Here is a 17088-nt window from a genome sequence, read left to right as displayed (position 1 = left end):
GCCGCGAGCCAATGGGCCGGGAGCCCCGCCTTGAGTGGCGGGGGGGCGGGCCAATAGGGGCGTGGCGGAGGCGGCGCGGCGGAGTGAGGCGCCATGTCGCGGCGGCGGTGGCGGGGCCCGCAGAGCGCGGAGGGCAGCGGCCGCGGGGGCGAGATGGGGAAGATGGCGGCGGGCGGCGGCGGTGGGGGCGGCTCGGGCCGCTACTACGGCGGGGGCGGCGGGGGCGGCGAGGGCGGCCGCGCTCCCAAGCGCCAGAAGACGGAGAACGCGGAGCCGCCGCCGCACGGGCCTGGCGGGCCGGGGGGGGCTGGTGGCGGGCCCGGTGCTGCCGGAGCGGTGAGTGGGGCCGGGGGGAGGCCGGGGGGACCCTTGGGAGGGGGGTGGGCATCATGGCGGGGCCTGAGGCGGGGGGCGAGGCAGGGCCTGGGGGCGGGGAGGAGCGGGGGGGTGGCACCGGGCCGGGCGGGGAGCGCCCGGCGGGGCCCGCGTGGGGCTCGGGGGGGGGGCGGGACGAGGCCTGAGGGAGCAAAACGTGGTCCTTGGGGGGGGTGGGGTGGGGTGGGGTGGTGGCGGGGCGGATCGGGGCCCGAGGGGGGGTAAAAACGGGGGCAGGCTGGGCCTGAGTGGGCTGGAAGGGGGGAGCAGGGGAGGTCTGGGGGGCAGGAGGGGGTGTGGGGGATGTTTAGGGGGGCAGGGACCGTCTGGAGGGGAAATGGGGTAGGCCAAGGCCTTGGGGGGGGCTCAGGTCAGGGCTGGGGGGGGGGGACAGGGTTTGCCCTGGTTTGGTGAGGCCGGGGAGCGCTCGGCACCCTCAGGGAGAGGGGAAACGTTTTTCGAGGGGCAGGGCTGGACCCCGAGGGCCTGCAGAGCGTCTGGGAAGGGGTTTGAGGGGGGCAGGGCCCTGCGGGGCCCTCGCTCGCATTCCCCAGCAGCACCAGGAGCTCTTTGGTCGCACCGAGTTCAAAACCGCTCCCTCTCTTAACCGCCGAGATGGGACCCTCGGGCGCGGTGATGGGCGGAGGGCGGGCTGAGATTCCCGGGGCAGCGGCCGAGAGCTTACCCGGGGCGGTTTTCCTTGGTAGTGCCCCCAACGTGCGTAATTTGGGGTGAATAAAGAGGCCTCGGTGGCTCTGGGTGGGCGCCACGCTGAGCCAAGCCTTCCTCTCCCCCCAGGAGAACTACGACGACCCCCACAAGACGCCCGCCTCCCCAGTGGTGCACATCCGGGGGCTGATCGATGGCGTCGTGGAGGCCGATCTCGTGGAGGCCCTGCAGGAGTTTGGCCCCATCAGGTGAGGGGACGCGCTGGGGGACGCACGCGGTGGCACCACGGTGGCACCGCGGTGTCGGTCTGACCACGGCCTTCCCTGTCCCAGCTACGTGGTGGTGATGCCCAAGAAGAGACAGGCTTTGGTGGAGTTTGAGGATATCCTCGGCGCCTGCAACGCTGTTAATTACGCAGCCGACAACCAGATCTATATCGCTGGTCACCCCGCCTTCGTCAACTACTCCACCAGCCAGAAGATATCCCGCCCCGGGGACACGGATGATTCCAGGGGCGTCAACAACGTCCTGCTCTTCACCATCCTCAACCCCATCTACTCCATCACGACGGTGAGTGACGTGCCGGGGGAACCCGAGGGTTTTGGGAATGCGGAGCCGGGCACGCGGATCTCTCCCGGCCCTGGCACCTGCTGCTTCGGGGGGCTCTGGGGGGCTGCCGCTGTGCCTCAGCCAAGTCCCTCACTGCTTCTCGCCTCTCCTGTCCCGCAGGACGTGCTGTACACCATCTGCAACCCCTGCGGCCCCGTGCAGAGGATCGTTATCTTCAGGAAAAACGGCGTCCAGGCCATGGTGGAATATCCTTCCGTGCCCCGAGAGCCCGGGGCTGCCTCTCTCGTGTGTTTTCTGCTGCGGGTTGGTTTGGCTCTGCCTCAGACCGGTCGCCTCGGCCGCGCTCTGGTGTGTCCTGGCCAGCTACGGGGAGGGAGCTGAGGGTTTCCCAAATTATCTCTGTCCTCTGGGGCCGTTTGCCCCGCTTGGGGAACGACACCTGACACGCGGCGTGCTCGGATCCGTTCTTCCAGACAGCGAAACCTCCCCTAAAAACGCTTCCGTTTCCGTAAACGTCCTTAACGCCGCCAACGTTTGACTCGGTGCAGAGCGCCCAGCGGGCCAAGGCATCCCTCAACGGGGCTGACATTTACTCCGGGTGCTGCACGCTGAAGATCGAATACGCCAAGGTAAGCGTCCCCACCGGCGGCGCACACCCCTCGTGGGGTGACGCCGCTGACGCCTGACGCTTTTCCGGGTGTTTCTCGCAGCCCACGCGCCTCAACGTCTTCAAGAACGACCAGGATACCTGGGACTACACCAACCCCAACCTCAGCGGACAAGGTAATCTCCGATGAAGCGCTTTGTACCTACGCACACGGTCGGGCACAGCACTCTCATACCGACGCACAATATGTAATGCCATTCGCCTGCCCGTACCTTCAGCCGGAGCTGGCGTGGGCTCGACGGGGAGAGGGTTCGGGGCGGGGGGGGGGCGAATTGGGTCGAAAAACCGAGCGGCGATGGCCGGGGGTTTCTCTCGGCGGTTTGTTCTGCGCGTCGCTTGTCGGGGAGCATTGGTGTCAGGCGCGTGAAGCGAGGGGGAGTCTCTGCACCAGCGATACGCGGTTGTTTTTTTATATTTAATGAATTTCTGGTGGTTTGTGGGGGCGGGGGGGAAAGTGCCATTGCTTTCTTGTGTCTGCCCCGCTGCCGGCTCTTTGCGTGCCTCATCTTCCGAGCTGGATTTACCAAATCGGGGCTGCCTCACCTTCCCGGAGCTGAGGGGCGAGTTGGAAACGCCCCTGGCCTGGCGGGGGGGGCACCCGGCCCCTCTGTAAAACCGGAGGGGAGACGCCGGCTCCCTTGAGCTTGGGGTGGGGGTGGGGGGTGGGGAAGACCCCCCAAACCCTGCGCTCGTGGGAGCGGACGTCTCCCGCTCCCGGCTGGATGCCGGGGTGGCCGTTGACACCCTCCGTGTCGGGCTGCGCAGGGTCAGCCCCCCACGAGGAGCTCGGCGACGCTTGTTTTGGGGTTTTTGGTTTTTTTTCCTGAAGTAAAACGCTTCATGTTTTAAAGCCGGGGTGTCGGCGTCGGGCGGCCTCGACCGCTCGAAGCGGGGACGGGAGGTTGGGGGGGCGGCGGGCATGGGGTTGGGGGGGTGGGATTCGCTGCGGGAGCTGTCGAGGCACCGTCTGCCGGACACCCCCGCTTTTCAAAGCTGCAGAGCCGTCAGGTGCGGGCGCAAGCAATGGCATTACATGACTTAGCGAGGGGCAGGGGCAGAGCTCTCCTGCCAGGTACATACGTAGAAGATGTGCAGAGCCGCAGGGGCGAGAGGGGCTCGCTGGGAAGCGGGCGGGGGGTGCGGTAACGTGGCCTTTCCCAGCTCCGAGCAGTCATTTGCACATAACCCCGGGGACCGTACTACAGCGGAAGTCCCGAATGGGCCGTGACCTGCCTCTGCACATTCCTCACACCACACAGTGTAGAAACCTTTACTGGAGAAAACACGCAGCATCCAGAAACAAGCAGCAGCTTGAGCTCATTACATCAAGGACACAACACCGTGGCCCAAGGACTATCTACAGCACAGAGAGAGAAAGAGGCGCAGCATGCCACAGCAGACATTTACCTTTACTTACCACAGCCAGACCAAACCGAACCCACGAATGTACACAGAACTAGAAAACACAGCCCAGAGGGTCCTCAAAACAAGGCCAGCAGCGCTCTTACCGGAGACCGGAGTAGATCTGAGGCCCTCCAAGACCTTAGGATTGCTCTCAGCACGGTTTGGTTTGGGAGGGCAGTTCCTTTGCTTTACGCTGTTTCTCCTGCAGTCCTCAACTGCCACCATATCAGCGCCAAGCGGAGAAAAAAAAAAAAAAAACCAAAAACCAAACCAAAAACAAACCAAACCAAACCAAAAAAAAAAAAACACCAAACCAAACCAAGCAACACAAAGCAACCCAACCCAAGGGCACACAGGTCCCTAGGAGGCCGTAGCCGGGGCCGTGCGGGTCTGGCGCAGGCCGGCGCTCGAGCCGAGGCACATTTCCATTACAGAGGAGACACGCACACGGGAAAGAGCTACACAGAGCCAGAAGCACCATTTTGTTACAGCACAACACAAATTGCAGGAGGTGAAACACGGAGGAACACTCTCATTTATCACACCTTTATGTCCTCTCTCTCGGTATCTTCTGAGGACAAAACATCTGTGAGACCTTTTTTTTTAAAAAAAGATTTTACTTTTTTTTTTTTTTTAAAGAAAAATTGTAGCGGTTTTGTGCCTTTGACCTGTGTTTATGACTCTGAAACCATGTGATGCAGGGTCGCAGTGTATGTTTGATGGGACGCCATCTTTCAGAACTGTGCTAACTCACTCTTGAAGCGTCCAATGGTAAGAGAAATACAGAATTTTTATATGACAATGGACATTGTACTTTGTACTCCCGCTGTAAGTAGCCCTTTTCAATCTTTGTAATCGACTCGGAATAAACCTGTACGAAACCCGGTCGTGTAAAGGGAAGAGAAGAGCAACTGTACGGTGACATGAGCGTGTTTATGCCTTGTACGTGATGGCTCGTTTTAACCTGTTACTGCTGTTGCTTTGCTGCCTGTACCAGTCTCGCTCCCTCTCCCGTTTTGTCGGGGCAGGGAGATGTCTTGCCACTTTTTATTATTTAATTTATATTTTTTCTTTTTTCCTTTCTGTACATTAATTTATATATATATATATATTTATTTTTTTAATGGCTGTGTAGAAACTAGCAGCGTCCCGGAGGCTGGGGGGCACGGAGTGGGGCGCTCCCCTCGCCGCACCTCCCTCCTAGTCAGCTTAGGGGGGGCCGGGGCTGGTCCCTGGTGGGTGGGAGGGGGTAGGACGGGGCGAGGGGGGCTCCCGGCCTCCTCGCTCCGGCCGGGGCTCTCCGTCCCCGCTGGGAGGAGACGCGGGGGTCCCGGATGGGAGCGGGGCGCAGGGGTTCGGAGCCAGCCCCGCCGGCGCCCTCCTGGGGTAGCTGGGGGATCCCCAAAGCCTCCCCGGGGCCAGGCTCGGGCGTCGGGGACCGGAGGGGCCCCCGGCGCCCTGGGGAGCGGTTGTGCCCCCCACCCCCCTCCCCCGAGACCACCCTAACCTCTCCTTCCACCCGCAGGAGACCCGGGCGGCAACCCCAACAAGCGCCAGCGGCAGCCCCCGCTCCTGGGAGACCACCCTGCGGAGTACGGTACGGCGCTCCTCGCGACGGGGGGGGCTGTCGGGGGGCGGGGGGGACACACGGGCGACGCCGGGGGTCTCCGACCCTCTCCCTGCGCAGGAGGACCCCACGGCGGATACCACGGGCACTACCACGACGAGGGCTACGGCCCTCCGCCGCCCCACTACGAAGGGAGAAGGATGGGCCCTCCGGTGGGGGGGCACCGCCGGGGACCCAGCCGGTACGGCCCCCAGTACGGGCACCCGCCGCCGCCCCCGCCGCCGCCGGAGTACGGCCCCCACGCCGACAGCCCCGTCCTCATGGTCTACGGCCTGGATCAGTCTAAGATGAACTGCGACCGCGTCTTCAACATCTTCTGCCTCTACGGAAACGTGGAGAAGGTGAACGGGGAGGGGGGGCTTCCCTTGGGGGAGGGGGCTCGGGCACGGCGGGGGGATGGCGGAGGTTCCACCGCTTCCCCTTGCAGGTGAAGTTCATGAAGAGCAAGCCGGGAGCGGCCATGGTGGAGATGGCGGACGGCTACGCCGTGGACCGGGCCATCACCCACCTCAACAACAACTTCATGTTTGGGCAGAAGCTCAACGTCTGGTAGGTCTGGGGCGGGGCGGGGCAGGAGCGGGCAGCGCTGCCCGCCGTGCTGACCCCGCCCGCCCCGGCAGCGTCTCCAAGCAGCAGGCCATCATGCCCGGGCAGTCCTACGGGCTGGAGGACGGATCCTGCAGCTACAAGGACTTCAGCGGCTCCCGCAACAACCGCTTCTCCACCCCCGAGCAGGCGGCCAAGAACAGGATCCAGCACCCCAGCAACGTCCTCCACTTCTTCAACGCTCCCTTGGAGGTGACCGAGGACAACTTCTACGAGGTACGCGGGGGCCCGCGCCGGCCGTCGCAGCCCCTTCTCCTGCCTCCCTCCTCTCTCTTCTCTCCCCTCTCCTTCTTCCTCCTTTTCCTCCTCCCTCTTTCCTCTTGTTCTTTTTCCTTTTTGTCTTGCTCTTGTTCTTCTTTTTCCCCTTTTCTTCTTGTTCTTTTTCCTTGTCCTCCTCTCTCTTTCCTTTTTGTTCTTGTTCTTTTTCTTTGTCCTCTCTCCTCCCGTTCTCCTTTTCCTTTTTCCTTCTCCTCTTTCTCCTGCCTCTTTCCTTGTCCTTCTTGTTTTTGTTCTTTTTCCTTTTCCTTCTCTTCTTCCTCCTCCCTTTTTCCTTTTCCTTCCTCCCTTTTTCCTCTTTCTTCTCCCTTCTGCCTTTTTATTTTTCCTTTTTCCTTCTCCTCTTCCTCCTCCCTTTTTCCTCGTCCTTCTTGTTCTTTTTTCTTCTTCTTTTCCCCTCTCCCTCTTTCCTTTTCCTTCTTGTCTTCCTCCCTTTTTCCTCTTTTTTCCTTCCCCTTTTTCTTTTTCCTAGTCCTTCTTGTTTTTTCCTTTTCCTTGTCTTCCTCCCTTTTCCTCTTTTTTCCTTTCCCTTTTTCTTTTTCCTCCTTTTTCCTAGTCCTTCTTGTTTTTTCCGTTTTCTTCTTTTTCCCTCTCCCTCTTTCCTTTTCCTTCTTGTCTTCCTCCCTTTTCCTCTTTTTTCCTTTCCCTTTTTCTTTTTCCTAGTCCTTCTTGTTTTTTCCTTTTCCTTGTCTTCCTCCCTTTTTCCTCTTTTTTCCTTCCCCTTTTTCTTTTTCCTCCTTTTTCTTTTTCTTGGTCGTCCTTGTTTTTTCCGTTTTCTTCTTTTTCCCTCTCCCTCTTTCCTCCTCCTGCTTCCTTCTTCCTTTTTCCTTTTCCTTTTCCTTCCTCCTCCTCCTCCGCCAGCCGCTGACGCCCTCTCCCTTTTCCCGCTCTCCCCCCCCCAGATCTGCGACGAGCTGGGCGTGAAGCGGCCTTCCTCCGTCAAGGTCTTCTCGGGGAAGAGTAAGTGCGGGGGGGCAGGGAGCGGCCGCCCGGGGGGTGCTCCCTGCCCCGGGGGGGGCGCGGGGGGCAGGGCGGCACGGCCGCCGCAGCCGCCGGGCTGAGGAAGGGACACCCCCCCGCAGGCGAGCGCAGCTCCTCGGGGCTGCTGGAGTGGGACTCCAAGAGCGACGCGCTGGAGACCCTCGGCTTCCTCAACCACTACCAGATGAAGAACCCCAGTAAGTGGCGCCGGGGCGGGGAGGGGGGCGGGGGGGGGGGGGGTCCTTCCGCCCGCGCCCCCCGCCCCGCTGACGCGCTCCTCTCTCCCCAGACGGGCCGTACCCCTACACGCTCAAGCTCTGCTTCTCCACCGCCCAGCACGCCTCCTAACCCGCGCCCCTGCGTTTTTATCGGCCGAGGCCCAGCAGCGACCGCCCGCCGCCCCCGCCCCCTTTTTAAGGAGAATGGTTGTACGTGTGCGCGCTGCCCCCCCGCCCCCCCTTTCAATAAACGCCTTTGGAAAACGAGCCCCTCCCCCTCGCCCTTTGGGGGGGCTTTTGGCGTAGGAGGGGGGCGGGGGGGGTTAAACTGCGGCCTTGTCGCCATCTCCGGGGCTGGGGGGCTCTGGGCCCCCCCCAGCACTGGGTCTTCTGCTGTAGGGTGGGGAGGGGGCACTTCTGCCTCGGTGGGGGGGGAGAAAGGGGGGCACTTCCCCCTCGGTAGGGTGGGGAAGGGGCACTTCTGCCTCGGGGGGGGGGGAACGGGGGCACTTCCGCCTCGGCAAGGAGGTGTAGGGGCACTTCCCCCTCGGTAGGGTGGGGAAGGGGGCACTTCCGCCTCGGGGGGGGGGAAGGGGGGCACTTCCGCCTCGGGGGGGGGGGGGGGGAGAGGGGCACTTCCCCCTCGGTAGGGAGGAGTAGGGGCACTTCCCCCTCGGTAGGGTGGGGAAGGGGGCACTTCCGGCTCGATAGAGCGGGGAAGGGGAGCACTTCCGCCTCGGCAAGGATGTGTAGGGGCACTTCCCCCTCGGTAGGGCGGGGAGAGGGGCTTCCGCCTCGGGGGGGGGGGGCACTTCCCCCTCGGCAAGGAGGAGTAGGGGCACTTCCGCCTCGGTAGGGCGGGGAGGGGGGCACTTCTGCCTCAGTGGGGGGGGAGAAAGGGGGGCACTTCCGCCTCGGTAGGGTGGGGAAGGGGGCACTTCCGGCTCGGTAGAGCAGGGAAGGGGAGCACTTCCGCCTCGGCAAGGAGGTGTAGGGGTACTTCCCCCTCGGTAGGGCGGGGAGAGGGGCACTTCCGCCTCGGGGGGGGGGCACTTCCCCCCCGGCAAGGAGGAGTAGGGGCACTTCCGCCTCGGTAGGGCGGGGAGGGGGCACTTCCGCCTCGGTGGGGGGGGAGAAAGGGGGGCACTTCCCCCTCGGTAGGGCGGGGAGAGGGGCACTTTCCCCTCGGCAAGGAGGAGTAGGGGCACTTCCGCCTCGGTAGGGCGGGGAGGGGGCACTTCCGCCTCGGTAGGGCGGAGTAGGGGCACTTCCGCCTCGGTAGGGCGGGGGCGGAAGTCCCGCCTCCTGCGGGCGCATCACGTGCCGGAAGGCCCGCGGAGGAGGCGGCGCGGCCCATGGCGGCGGCGTTGGTGGCGGCGGGGCTGCGGGGGCTGCGGGGGCTGCGGGGGCTGCGGGGCAGACGTGAGTGGGGGCCCCGGGCACGACCGTGACCCCGCGGCGGGACCGTGACCCCGCGACCCCGCGGCGGGACCGTGACCCCCGCCCTAACCTTGACCCCCAGTTGACCCCCCCTTTCCGCCCCGCCCCCTGGGGTCCCCCCAGTGCCTCCCAGTGGCTCCCAGTGCCCCCCCCCCCCTTCCCAGCGTGTCACAGCAGTGGCCGGCAGCCCCCAGCCCTTCCCCAGTGCCTCCCAGTGGCTCCCAGTCCTCCCCCAGTGGCTCCCAGTTCCTCCCTAGGGGCTCCCAGTCCTTCTCCAGTGGGTCCCAGTCCTTTCCCAGTGCATCCCAGTGCTCCCAGCTCTTCTCCAGTGCATCCCAGTCCCTCCCCAGTGGCGCCCAGTTCCTCCCTAGGGGCTCCCAGCCCTTCTCCAGTGCGTCCCAGTCCCTCCCCAGTGCACCCCAGTGTCCCCAGTCCCTCCCTAGGTACTCCCAGTCCCTCCCCAGTGGCTCCCAGTTCCTCCCTAGGGGCTCCCAGTCCTTCTCCAGTGGGTCCCAGTCCCTTCCCAGTGCATCCCAGTGCCCCCAGCTCTTCTCCAGTGCGTCCCAGTCCCTCCCCAGTGGTGCCCAGTTCCTCCCTAGGGCCTCCCAGCCCTTCTCCGGTGCGTCCCAGTCCCTCCCCAGTGCGTCCCAGTCCCTCCCCAGTGCACCCCAGTGCCCCCAGTCCCTCCCTAGGTACTCCCAGTCCCTCCCCAGTGCCTCCCAGTTCCTCCCTAGGGGCTCCCAGTCCCTCCCCAGTGCCTCCCAGTTCCTCCCTAGGGGCTCCCAGCCCTTCTCCAGTGCGTCCCAGTCCCTCCCCAGTGCACCCCAGTGCCCTCAGTCCCTCCCTAGGTACTCCCAGTCCCTCCCCAGTGCCTCCCAGTCCCTCCCCAGTGCATCCCAGTTTCTCCCTAGGTACTCCCAGTCCCTCCCCAGTGCCTCCCAGTCCCTCCCCAGTGCATCCCAGTGCCCCCAGCCCTTCTCCAGTGCGTCCCAGTCCCTCCCCAGTGCCCCCAGTCTCTCCCTAGGAACTCCCAGTCCCTCCCCAGTGCCTCCCAGCCCCTCCCCGGTGACTCCCAGTCCCCCCCCCGGCGGGTCCCGGCGCCCCGGTGACGGGCCGGGTGCCGCAGCGCTGCGGGTGCCGGCCCGGCCCATGGCGGCGGAGGCGGCGGCGCGGCCTTCGCCCGTCCGCAGCTTCGAGACGCTGCGGGTGACGCCGGAGCGGGACCGCGTGCTGCACGTGGAGCTGCACCGCCCCGAGAAGAGGAACGCCATGAGCGTGGCGTTCTGGAGGTGACGGGGGGCACCCGGGGACCCCCCCCCGACCCCCTCCCCGCCGCCGTCCCCGCGTCCCCACCCTCCCCGGCGTCCCCGCAGGGAGATGGCCGAGTGCTTCCGCGACGTCGGCCGGGACCCGTCCTGCCGCGCCGTCGTCGTCTCCGGCGCCGGGAAGATCTTCACAGCCGGTGAGGGGGAGGGCGGGGGGGGGGGGATTTTGGCTTATTTTGGGGGGGGATCTCAGAATTGGGGGGGCGGGGGGGGGTGTTCAGCCTCAGCAAGGGAAAGCGGGGGGGTCTTGGCCCGTTTGGGGGGGACTGGGAGCATCGTGGTGCCAGCTGGGGGGACTGGGGGTGCCCTTACCCCCGCCGGGGGGGATTTGGGGAGGGATTGGGGTACCCTTACCCCAGCTGAGGGGACTGGGGGTGCCCTTACCCCCACTGGGGGGGTTTGGGGAGGGATTGGGGGTGCCCTTACCCCCACCGGGGGGGATTTGGGGTGCCCTTACCCCTGCCGGGGGGGATTGGGGAGGGATTGGGGTACCCTTACCCCTGCCGGGGGGGATTTGGGGAGGGATTGGGGGTACCATTACCCCTGCCGGGGGGGATTTGGGGTACCCTTACCCCTGCCGGGGGGGATTTGGGGAGGGATTGGGGTACCCTTACCCCCACCGGGGGGGATTTGGGGTGCCTTTACCCCTGCCGGGGGGGATTGGGGAGGGACTGGGGGTGCCCTTACCCCCACCGGGGGGGATTTGGGGTGCTTTTGCCCAAAGCAGAGAGGATTTGGGGTACCTTTACCCCAGCCAAGGGGGATTTGGGGTGCCCTTGCCCAAACCAGGGAGGATTTGGGGTGCTTTTACCCCAGCTGGGGGGGATCGGGGGTGCCTCTGCCCCAGCCGGGCGAGGTCAGGGGCGTCTCGGCGTCGGCAGGCGTTCTGGGGGTGTCTGGGGGTGTCTGAGCCCCGCCCGGGGGGGCCGGGGAGGGTCCTGCCCCCCCCCCCCCAGTCCCGGGCGGTGACGTCGGGGCGGGGGCAGGGATCGACCTGGTGGAGATGGGCAGCGAGTTCCTGCGCGTGGAGGGGGAGGACGCCGCCCGCAAGGCCTGGAACCTGCGGCAGAAGATCCGCGAGTTCCAGGAGACCTTCTCGGCGCTGGAGAAGGTGGGGCGGACGGACGGACGGACGGACGGGCGGGCGGACGGAGGGAGAGGGGGGACTCTGCGTCCCCCGCCCACCCCTCACGCCCGTCTCCCCCGCAGTGCCCGAAGCCGGTGATCGCGGCGGTGCACGGCGCCTGCGTCGGCGCAGGTGAGCTGGGGCCGGGGGGGCCGGGCCGGGGTCCCCGTCCCCGTCCCCCGAAGCTGAGGGTCCGCTCCCGGCAGGCGTCGACCTCATCTCCGCCTGCGACATCCGCTACTGCACCCAGGACGCCTGGTTCCAGGTGAAGGTAGGGGGGTGGGGACCCTCGGGCGGCCCTGGGGGCCCTCGGGGGGCCTGGTGGCTCCTTGGACGTCCCCGAGACCCCTCCGATGTCCCTGGATGTCCCTGAGGGAGGGGCTTCGGACATCCCCGGGACCCCTTGGGTGCCGCAGTGGCTCCTTGGATGTCCCTGAGGGTCTTGGACACCCTGGTGGCTCTTTGAATGTCCCCGAGACCCCTTCGATGTCCCTGTGGCTCCTTGGATGTCCCTGAGGGTCTCGGACACCCTGGTGGCTCCTTGGACGTCCCCGAGACCCCTCCGATGTCCTTGGATGTCCCTGAGGGAGGGGCTTCGGACATCCCCGGGACCCCTTGGGTGCCACAGTGGCTCCTTGGACGTCCCCGAGACCCCTCCAATGTCCCTGTGGCTCCTTGGATGTCCCTGAGGGTCTCGGACACCCTGGTGGCTCCTTGGATGTCCCTGAGACCCCTCCGATGTCCCTGGATGTCCCTGAGGGAGGGGCTTCGCACATCCCCGGGACCCCTTGGGTGCCGCAGTGGCTCCTTGGATGTCCCTGAGGGTCTTGGACACCCTGGTGGCTCTTTGGATGTCCCCGAGACCCCTTCGATGTCCCTGTGGCTCCTTGGATGTCCCTGAGGGTCTCGGACACCCTGGTGGCTCCTTGGACGTCCCTGAGACCCCTCCGATGTCCCTGTGGCTCCTTGGACGTCCCTGAGGGGTCTCGGACATCCTGGTGGCTCCTTGAATCTCCCTAAGACCCCTCCAGTGTCCCTGAGGGAGGGGCTTCGGACATCCCCGGGACCCCTTGGGTGCCGCAGTGGCTCCTTGGACGTCCCCGAGACCCCTCTGATGTCCCTATGGCTCCTTGGACGTCCCTGAGGGGTCTCGGACATCCTGGTGGCTCCTTGGATGTTCCTATGGTTCCTTGGACGTCCCCGAGACCCCTCCGATGTCCTGGTGGCTCCTCAGACATCCCTGTGACCTTACGGGTGTCCCTGGGACCCCTCGGATGTCCCTGGAGCCCCGCGGCCCCTCCCACATCCCCGTGGCTCCTGGGACGTCCCCGCGTCCCCTCACGTGTCCCCGTGCCCGCAGGAGGTGGACATCGGGCTGGCGGCCGACGTGGGCACCCTGCAGCGTCTCCCAAAGATCGTGGGCAGCCAGAGGTGGGGGGGGGACGGGACACCGGGGGGCCGGTGGCAGGGGAGGGGACCTCGGGGGGGGGGAGGGGACCTGGGGGGGGGGACACACACCCGTCTCACCCCACCACCGCCCCCACAGCCTTGTCAACGAACTGGCCTTCACCGCCCGCAAGATGATGGCCCCCGAGGCGCAGAGCTGCGGCTTGGTGAGGTACTGCGGCCCCCCCCACACCCCCCACACCCCCCCACCCCCGGAGGGGACCCCGTCCCCGGCACCGCGGGGGTCCCCTCGGGTGCCCGTCCCCGCCGGCAGCGCCTCTCGCCCGCAGCCGGGTGTTCCCCGACAAGGAGACGCTGCTGCGGGGAGCCCTGGACGTGGCCAGCGCCATCGCGGCCCGGAGCCCCGTGGCCGTGCAGGGCACCAAGGTGAACCTGGTCTACGCGCGGGACCACCCCGTGCCCGAGAGCCTCCGCTACGTGGTGAGCGGCCCCCTCCCCTCCCGGCCGGGCCACCCCTCCCCAAAAGGCCGGGGCCTCTCCCGCGTCGTCCCTGTCCCCCCTCCCCGACCGTGACGACGTCCCCGTCTCCGCGCCGTGGCCGTCCCTGTGCCCGTCTTTGTCCCCGAGGGCGTCCCGTCGCCGTCCCCGTCCCCGAGGGTGTCCCGTCCCTGTCCCCGTCCCCAAGGGTGCCCCGTCCCCGAGGGTGCCCTGTCCCCGTCCCCAGGGGTGCCCCGTCCCCAAGGGTGCCCCGTCCCCGAGGGTGCCCTGTCCCTGTCCCCAAGGGTGTCCCATCCCCGTCCCCGAGGGTGCCCTGTCCCCGTCCCCGTCCCCAAGGGTGTCCCGTCCCTGTCCCCGTCCCCATCCCCGTCCCCGAGGGTGTCCTGTCCCTGTCCCCAAGGGTGTCCCGTCCCTGTCCCCAAGGGTGCCCCGTCCCCGAGGGTGCCCTGTCCCTGTCCCCAAGGGTGTCCCATCCCCGTCCCCGAGGGTGCCCTGTCCCCGTCCCCGTCCCCGAGGGTGCCCCATCCCTGTCCCCGTCCCCGTCCCCGAGGGTGTCCTGTCCCTGTCCCCAAGGGTGTCCCGTCCCTGTCCCCAAGGGTGGCCCGTCCCTGTCCCCGTCCCCATCCCCGAGGGTGTCCCATCCCTGTCCCCGAGGGTGCCCTGTCCCCGTCCCCAAGGGTGCCCCGTCCCCGTCTCCAAGGGTGCCCTGTCCCTGTCCCCAAGGGTGTCCCATCCCTGTCCCCATCCCCGAGGGTGCCCTGTCGCCGTCCCCAAGGGTGCCCCGTCCCCGTCCCCGTCCCCGAGGGTGCCCTGTCCCTGTCCCCAAGGGTGTCCTGTCCCTGTCCCCGTCCCCGTCCCCGAGGGTGTCCCGTCCCCGTCCCCGAGGGTGCCCTGTCCCCGTCCCCGAGGGTGCCCCGTCCCCGTCCCCAAGGGTGCCCTGTCCCTGTCCCCGAGAGTGTCCAGTCCCTGTCCCCATCCCCAAGGGTGCCCCGTCCCCAAGGGTGTCCCGTCCCCATCCCCGAGGGTGTCCCGTCCCTGTCCCCGAGGGTGCCCTGTCCCCGTCCCCGAGGGTGTCCCGTCCCTGTCCCCAAGGGTGTCCCGTCCCCATCCCCGAGGGTGCCCTGTTCCCGTCTCCGAGGGTGCCCTGTCCCTGTCCCCAAGGGTGTCCCATCCCTGTCCCCGTCCCCGAGGGTGCCCCGTCCCCGTCCCCGAGGGTGCCCCGTCCCCATCCCCGAGGGTGCCCTGTCCCCGTCTCCGAGGGTGCCCTGTCCCTGTCCCCGAGGGTGCCCCGTCCCCGAGGGTGCCCTGTCCCCGTCTCCGAGGGTGCCCTGTCCCTGTCCCCAAGGGTGTCCCGTCCCTGTCCCCATCCCCGAGGGTGCCCTGTACCCGAGGGTGTCCCATCCCTGTCCCCGAGGGTGCCCTGTCCCCGTCCCCAAGGGTGCCCCGTCCCCATCCCCGAGGGTGCCCTGTCCCTGTCCCCGAGGGTGCCCTGTCCCCGTCCCCGAGGGTGCCCCGTCCCTGTCCCCATCCCCGAGGGTGTCCCGTCCCTGTCCCCAAGGGTGTCCCGTCCCTGTCCCCATCCCCAAGGGTGTCCCGTCCCTGTCCCCGAGGGTGCCCTGTCCCTGTCCCCGAGGGTCCCTGTCCCCGTCCCCAAGGGTGCCCCGTCCCCATCCCCGAGAGTGCCCTGTCCCTGTCCATGAGGGTGTCCAGTCCCTGTCCCCATCCCCAAGGGTGCCCCGTCCCCAAGGGTGTCCCGTCCCCATCCCCGAGGGTGTCCCATCCCTGTCCCCGAGGGTGCCCTGTCCCCGTCCCCAAGGGTGCCCCGTCCCCGTCCCCAAGGGTGCCCTGTCCCTGTCCCCGAGGGTGTCCAGTCCCTGTCCCCATCCCCAAGGGTGCCCCGTCCCCAAGGGTGTCCCGTCCCCATCCCCGAGGGTGTCCCGTCCCTGTCCCCGAGGGTGCCCTGTCCCCGTCCCCGAGGGTGCCCCGTCCCTGTCCCCGTCCCCAAGGGTGCCCCATCCCCGTCCCCCATCCCCGTCCCCGAGGGTGTCCCGTCCCTGTCCCCAAGGGTGTCCCGTCCCTGTCCCCGAGGGTGCCCCGTCCCTGTCCCCGTCCCCGTCCCCGAGGGTGTCCCGTCCCTGTCCCCAAGGGTGCCCCGTCCCCGTCCCTGAGGGTGCCCTGTCCCCGTCTCCGAGGGTGCCCTGTCTCTGTCCCCAAGGGTGTCCCGTCCCTGTCCCCATCCCTGAGGGTACCCTGTCCCCGAGGGTGTCCCATCCCTGTCCCCGAGGGTGCCCTATCCCCGTCCCCAAGGGTGTCCCATCCCTGTCCCCATCCCCGAGGGTGTCCTGTCCCCGTCCCCATCCCCGAGGGTGTCCCGTCCCTGTCCCCGCGCCATCTCTGTCCCCATGTTTGTCCCCAGGCCACCTGGAACATGAGCATGCTGCAGACCGAGGACATCCTCAAGTCGGTGCAGGCGGCGATGGAGAAGAAGGGCCCCGAGGACGTCCCCTTCTCCAAGCTGTAGGGCCACCGCGGCCCCCCCCAATAAACCCGGCTGTCCCCACGTCCCCCGTCCCGCCTCGTCCCTGGGCAGCGCAGGGGGGACCCTAGGGTGCTGCGATGGGGCCGGGGGGTCCCAGGGGCGTTACAATGGGGATGGGGTCCCCATGGAGCCGTGATGGGACCCCGAGGTGCCGCGATGGAGCCGGGGGGGTCCCAGGGTGCCGGGGTGGGGACGGGGACCTGGGGAGCCTGGTGAGGGGGATGCAGGGAGGGAGGGAAGGACGAAGCGATAGACAGGGGGACGGACGGGGGGATGGACGGAGGGACGGTGGGCTGCTGGTGATGGGGGTGCAGGGCTGGAGGGACAGCGGGACGGGCGCAGCCCCCCCCCCGTTGCAGGTTCCGGGGTGTGCACCCCCACATCGGGTGGAGGGGGGCAGGAGCAGGGCCGGGACCTCCAGCCCTTGGCGCCCGCGAGCCCCTTCGAGATCGTCATCAGCGTCACCCCGGCGTCTGCGGGCCCAAGGGGGGCATAGGGGCTCACCGGGGGTATGTGGGGGCCCAAAGGGGAATATATGGGCTCACAGGGGATATATGGGGGCCCAAAAAAGGACGTATGGGCACACAGGCAGTATATGGGGTCTCATAAGGGGGGTATGTGTGCCTACAGGTGGTATACGGGGTCCCAAACGGGGAGGTATGTGCACACATGGCGTATATGGGGTCCTAAAGGGGATATATGGGCACACAGGGGGTATATGGGGTCCTAAAGGGGATATATGGGCACACAGGGGGTATATGGGGTCCTAAAGGGGATATATGGGCACACAGGGGGTATATGGGGTCCCAGGCCCGGCCCCCCCAGCGTCCCCCTGTCCCCCTCTCCCCTCTCCCCCAGGTGATGGGGCGGGGGGCGGCCGCCGCCCGGGGCTTTTTGCTCCATTTCAGCCATAATCTACAACCCCCCCCAGCACCGACCCCTTCCCGCGGGGGAGCCGCTGCCCGAGGCCTTTTGAGCCAAATCCCTGCAATTTTGGGGCCGGGCCCCCCCCCGCCTCCTGCCCGCCGCCGTCCCCCCGGCAAAGCCCCCCCGGAAGGAGGAAGCTGCATCTCGTCGCCCTTAAAAACGGGGCAGGGTTTATTGCGCCGGGACCCTCGGGCAGGCTGGAGCGGGGGCGGGCGAGGCCGGGGGTGGCGGCCGCGGGGGGCCCCGGCCCGGGACGGAGGGACGACAGCGGTGAGGAACGGTACAGTCTCCCTCGTTAACAGTTATCAGCAATATTTTAATTACATGACAAAGAAAACCTGTAATATATGCTGCTAGGTGAATATATATTTATATAATAAATCCGTAAGTTAATAAAGTAAATAGGAACCTTCCTGCTTTCATTTAAATTTTA

At 66.7% G+C, this 17088-nt stretch overlaps 2 protein-coding genes across 8 annotated transcripts; both read left to right on the top strand.

Moving 5' to 3' along the window:
• The first annotated feature begins 69 nt into the window (after positions 1-69).
• HNRNPL (heterogeneous nuclear ribonucleoprotein L) lies at positions 70-7652 on the top strand. 4 transcript variants are annotated; one of them, XM_075489966.1, is made up of 13 exons: positions 70-336; positions 1174-1292; positions 1377-1614; positions 1774-1859; positions 2147-2243; positions 2325-2397; positions 5211-5282; positions 5373-5653; positions 5740-5861; positions 5933-6134; positions 7097-7154; positions 7277-7372; positions 7465-7652. In XM_075489966.1, the coding sequence occupies exons 1-13, from the start codon at positions 94-96 to the stop codon at positions 7521-7523; spliced, it is 1746 nt and encodes a 581-aa protein (XP_075346081.1). In that variant the 5' UTR covers positions 70-93; the 3' UTR covers positions 7524-7652. The 4 variants fall into 4 exon arrangements, with proteins under 4 accessions (XP_075346081.1, XP_075346080.1, XP_075346082.1 ...); XM_075489965.1 differs by having other exon boundaries at positions 7244-7372; XM_075489967.1 differs by lacking the exon at positions 7277-7372.
• A 1387-nt stretch (positions 7653-9039) lies between these two features.
• On the top strand, positions 9040-15749 carry ECH1 (enoyl-CoA hydratase 1). Of its 4 annotated transcripts, none has more exons than XM_075490027.1 (10): positions 9040-9192; positions 9319-10122; positions 10207-10295; positions 11145-11269; positions 11368-11416; positions 11491-11555; positions 12645-12715; positions 12831-12902; positions 13021-13171; positions 15606-15749. In XM_075490027.1, exons 2-10 carry the CDS (start codon positions 9983-9985, stop codon positions 15708-15710), a joined length of 867 nt encoding a protein of 288 aa, XP_075346142.1. In that variant the 5' UTR covers positions 9040-9192; positions 9319-9982; the 3' UTR covers positions 15711-15749. The 4 variants fall into 4 exon arrangements, with proteins under 4 accessions (XP_075346142.1, XP_075346143.1, XP_075346146.1 ...); XM_075490028.1 differs by having other exon boundaries at positions 9040-9306; positions 9433-10122; XM_075490031.1 differs by having other exon boundaries at positions 9040-9369; positions 9610-10122.
• The last annotated feature ends 1339 nt before the right edge of the window (positions 15750-17088 follow it).

Source organism: Mycteria americana, unplaced genomic scaffold (genome assembly GCF_035582795.1).
Source record: "Mycteria americana isolate JAX WOST 10 ecotype Jacksonville Zoo and Gardens unplaced genomic scaffold, USCA_MyAme_1.0 Scaffold_43, whole genome shotgun sequence".
Taxonomy (NCBI): Eukaryota; Metazoa; Chordata; class Aves; order Ciconiiformes; family Ciconiidae; genus Mycteria; species Mycteria americana.
This window is presented reverse-complemented; position numbering and strand designations above follow the sequence as displayed.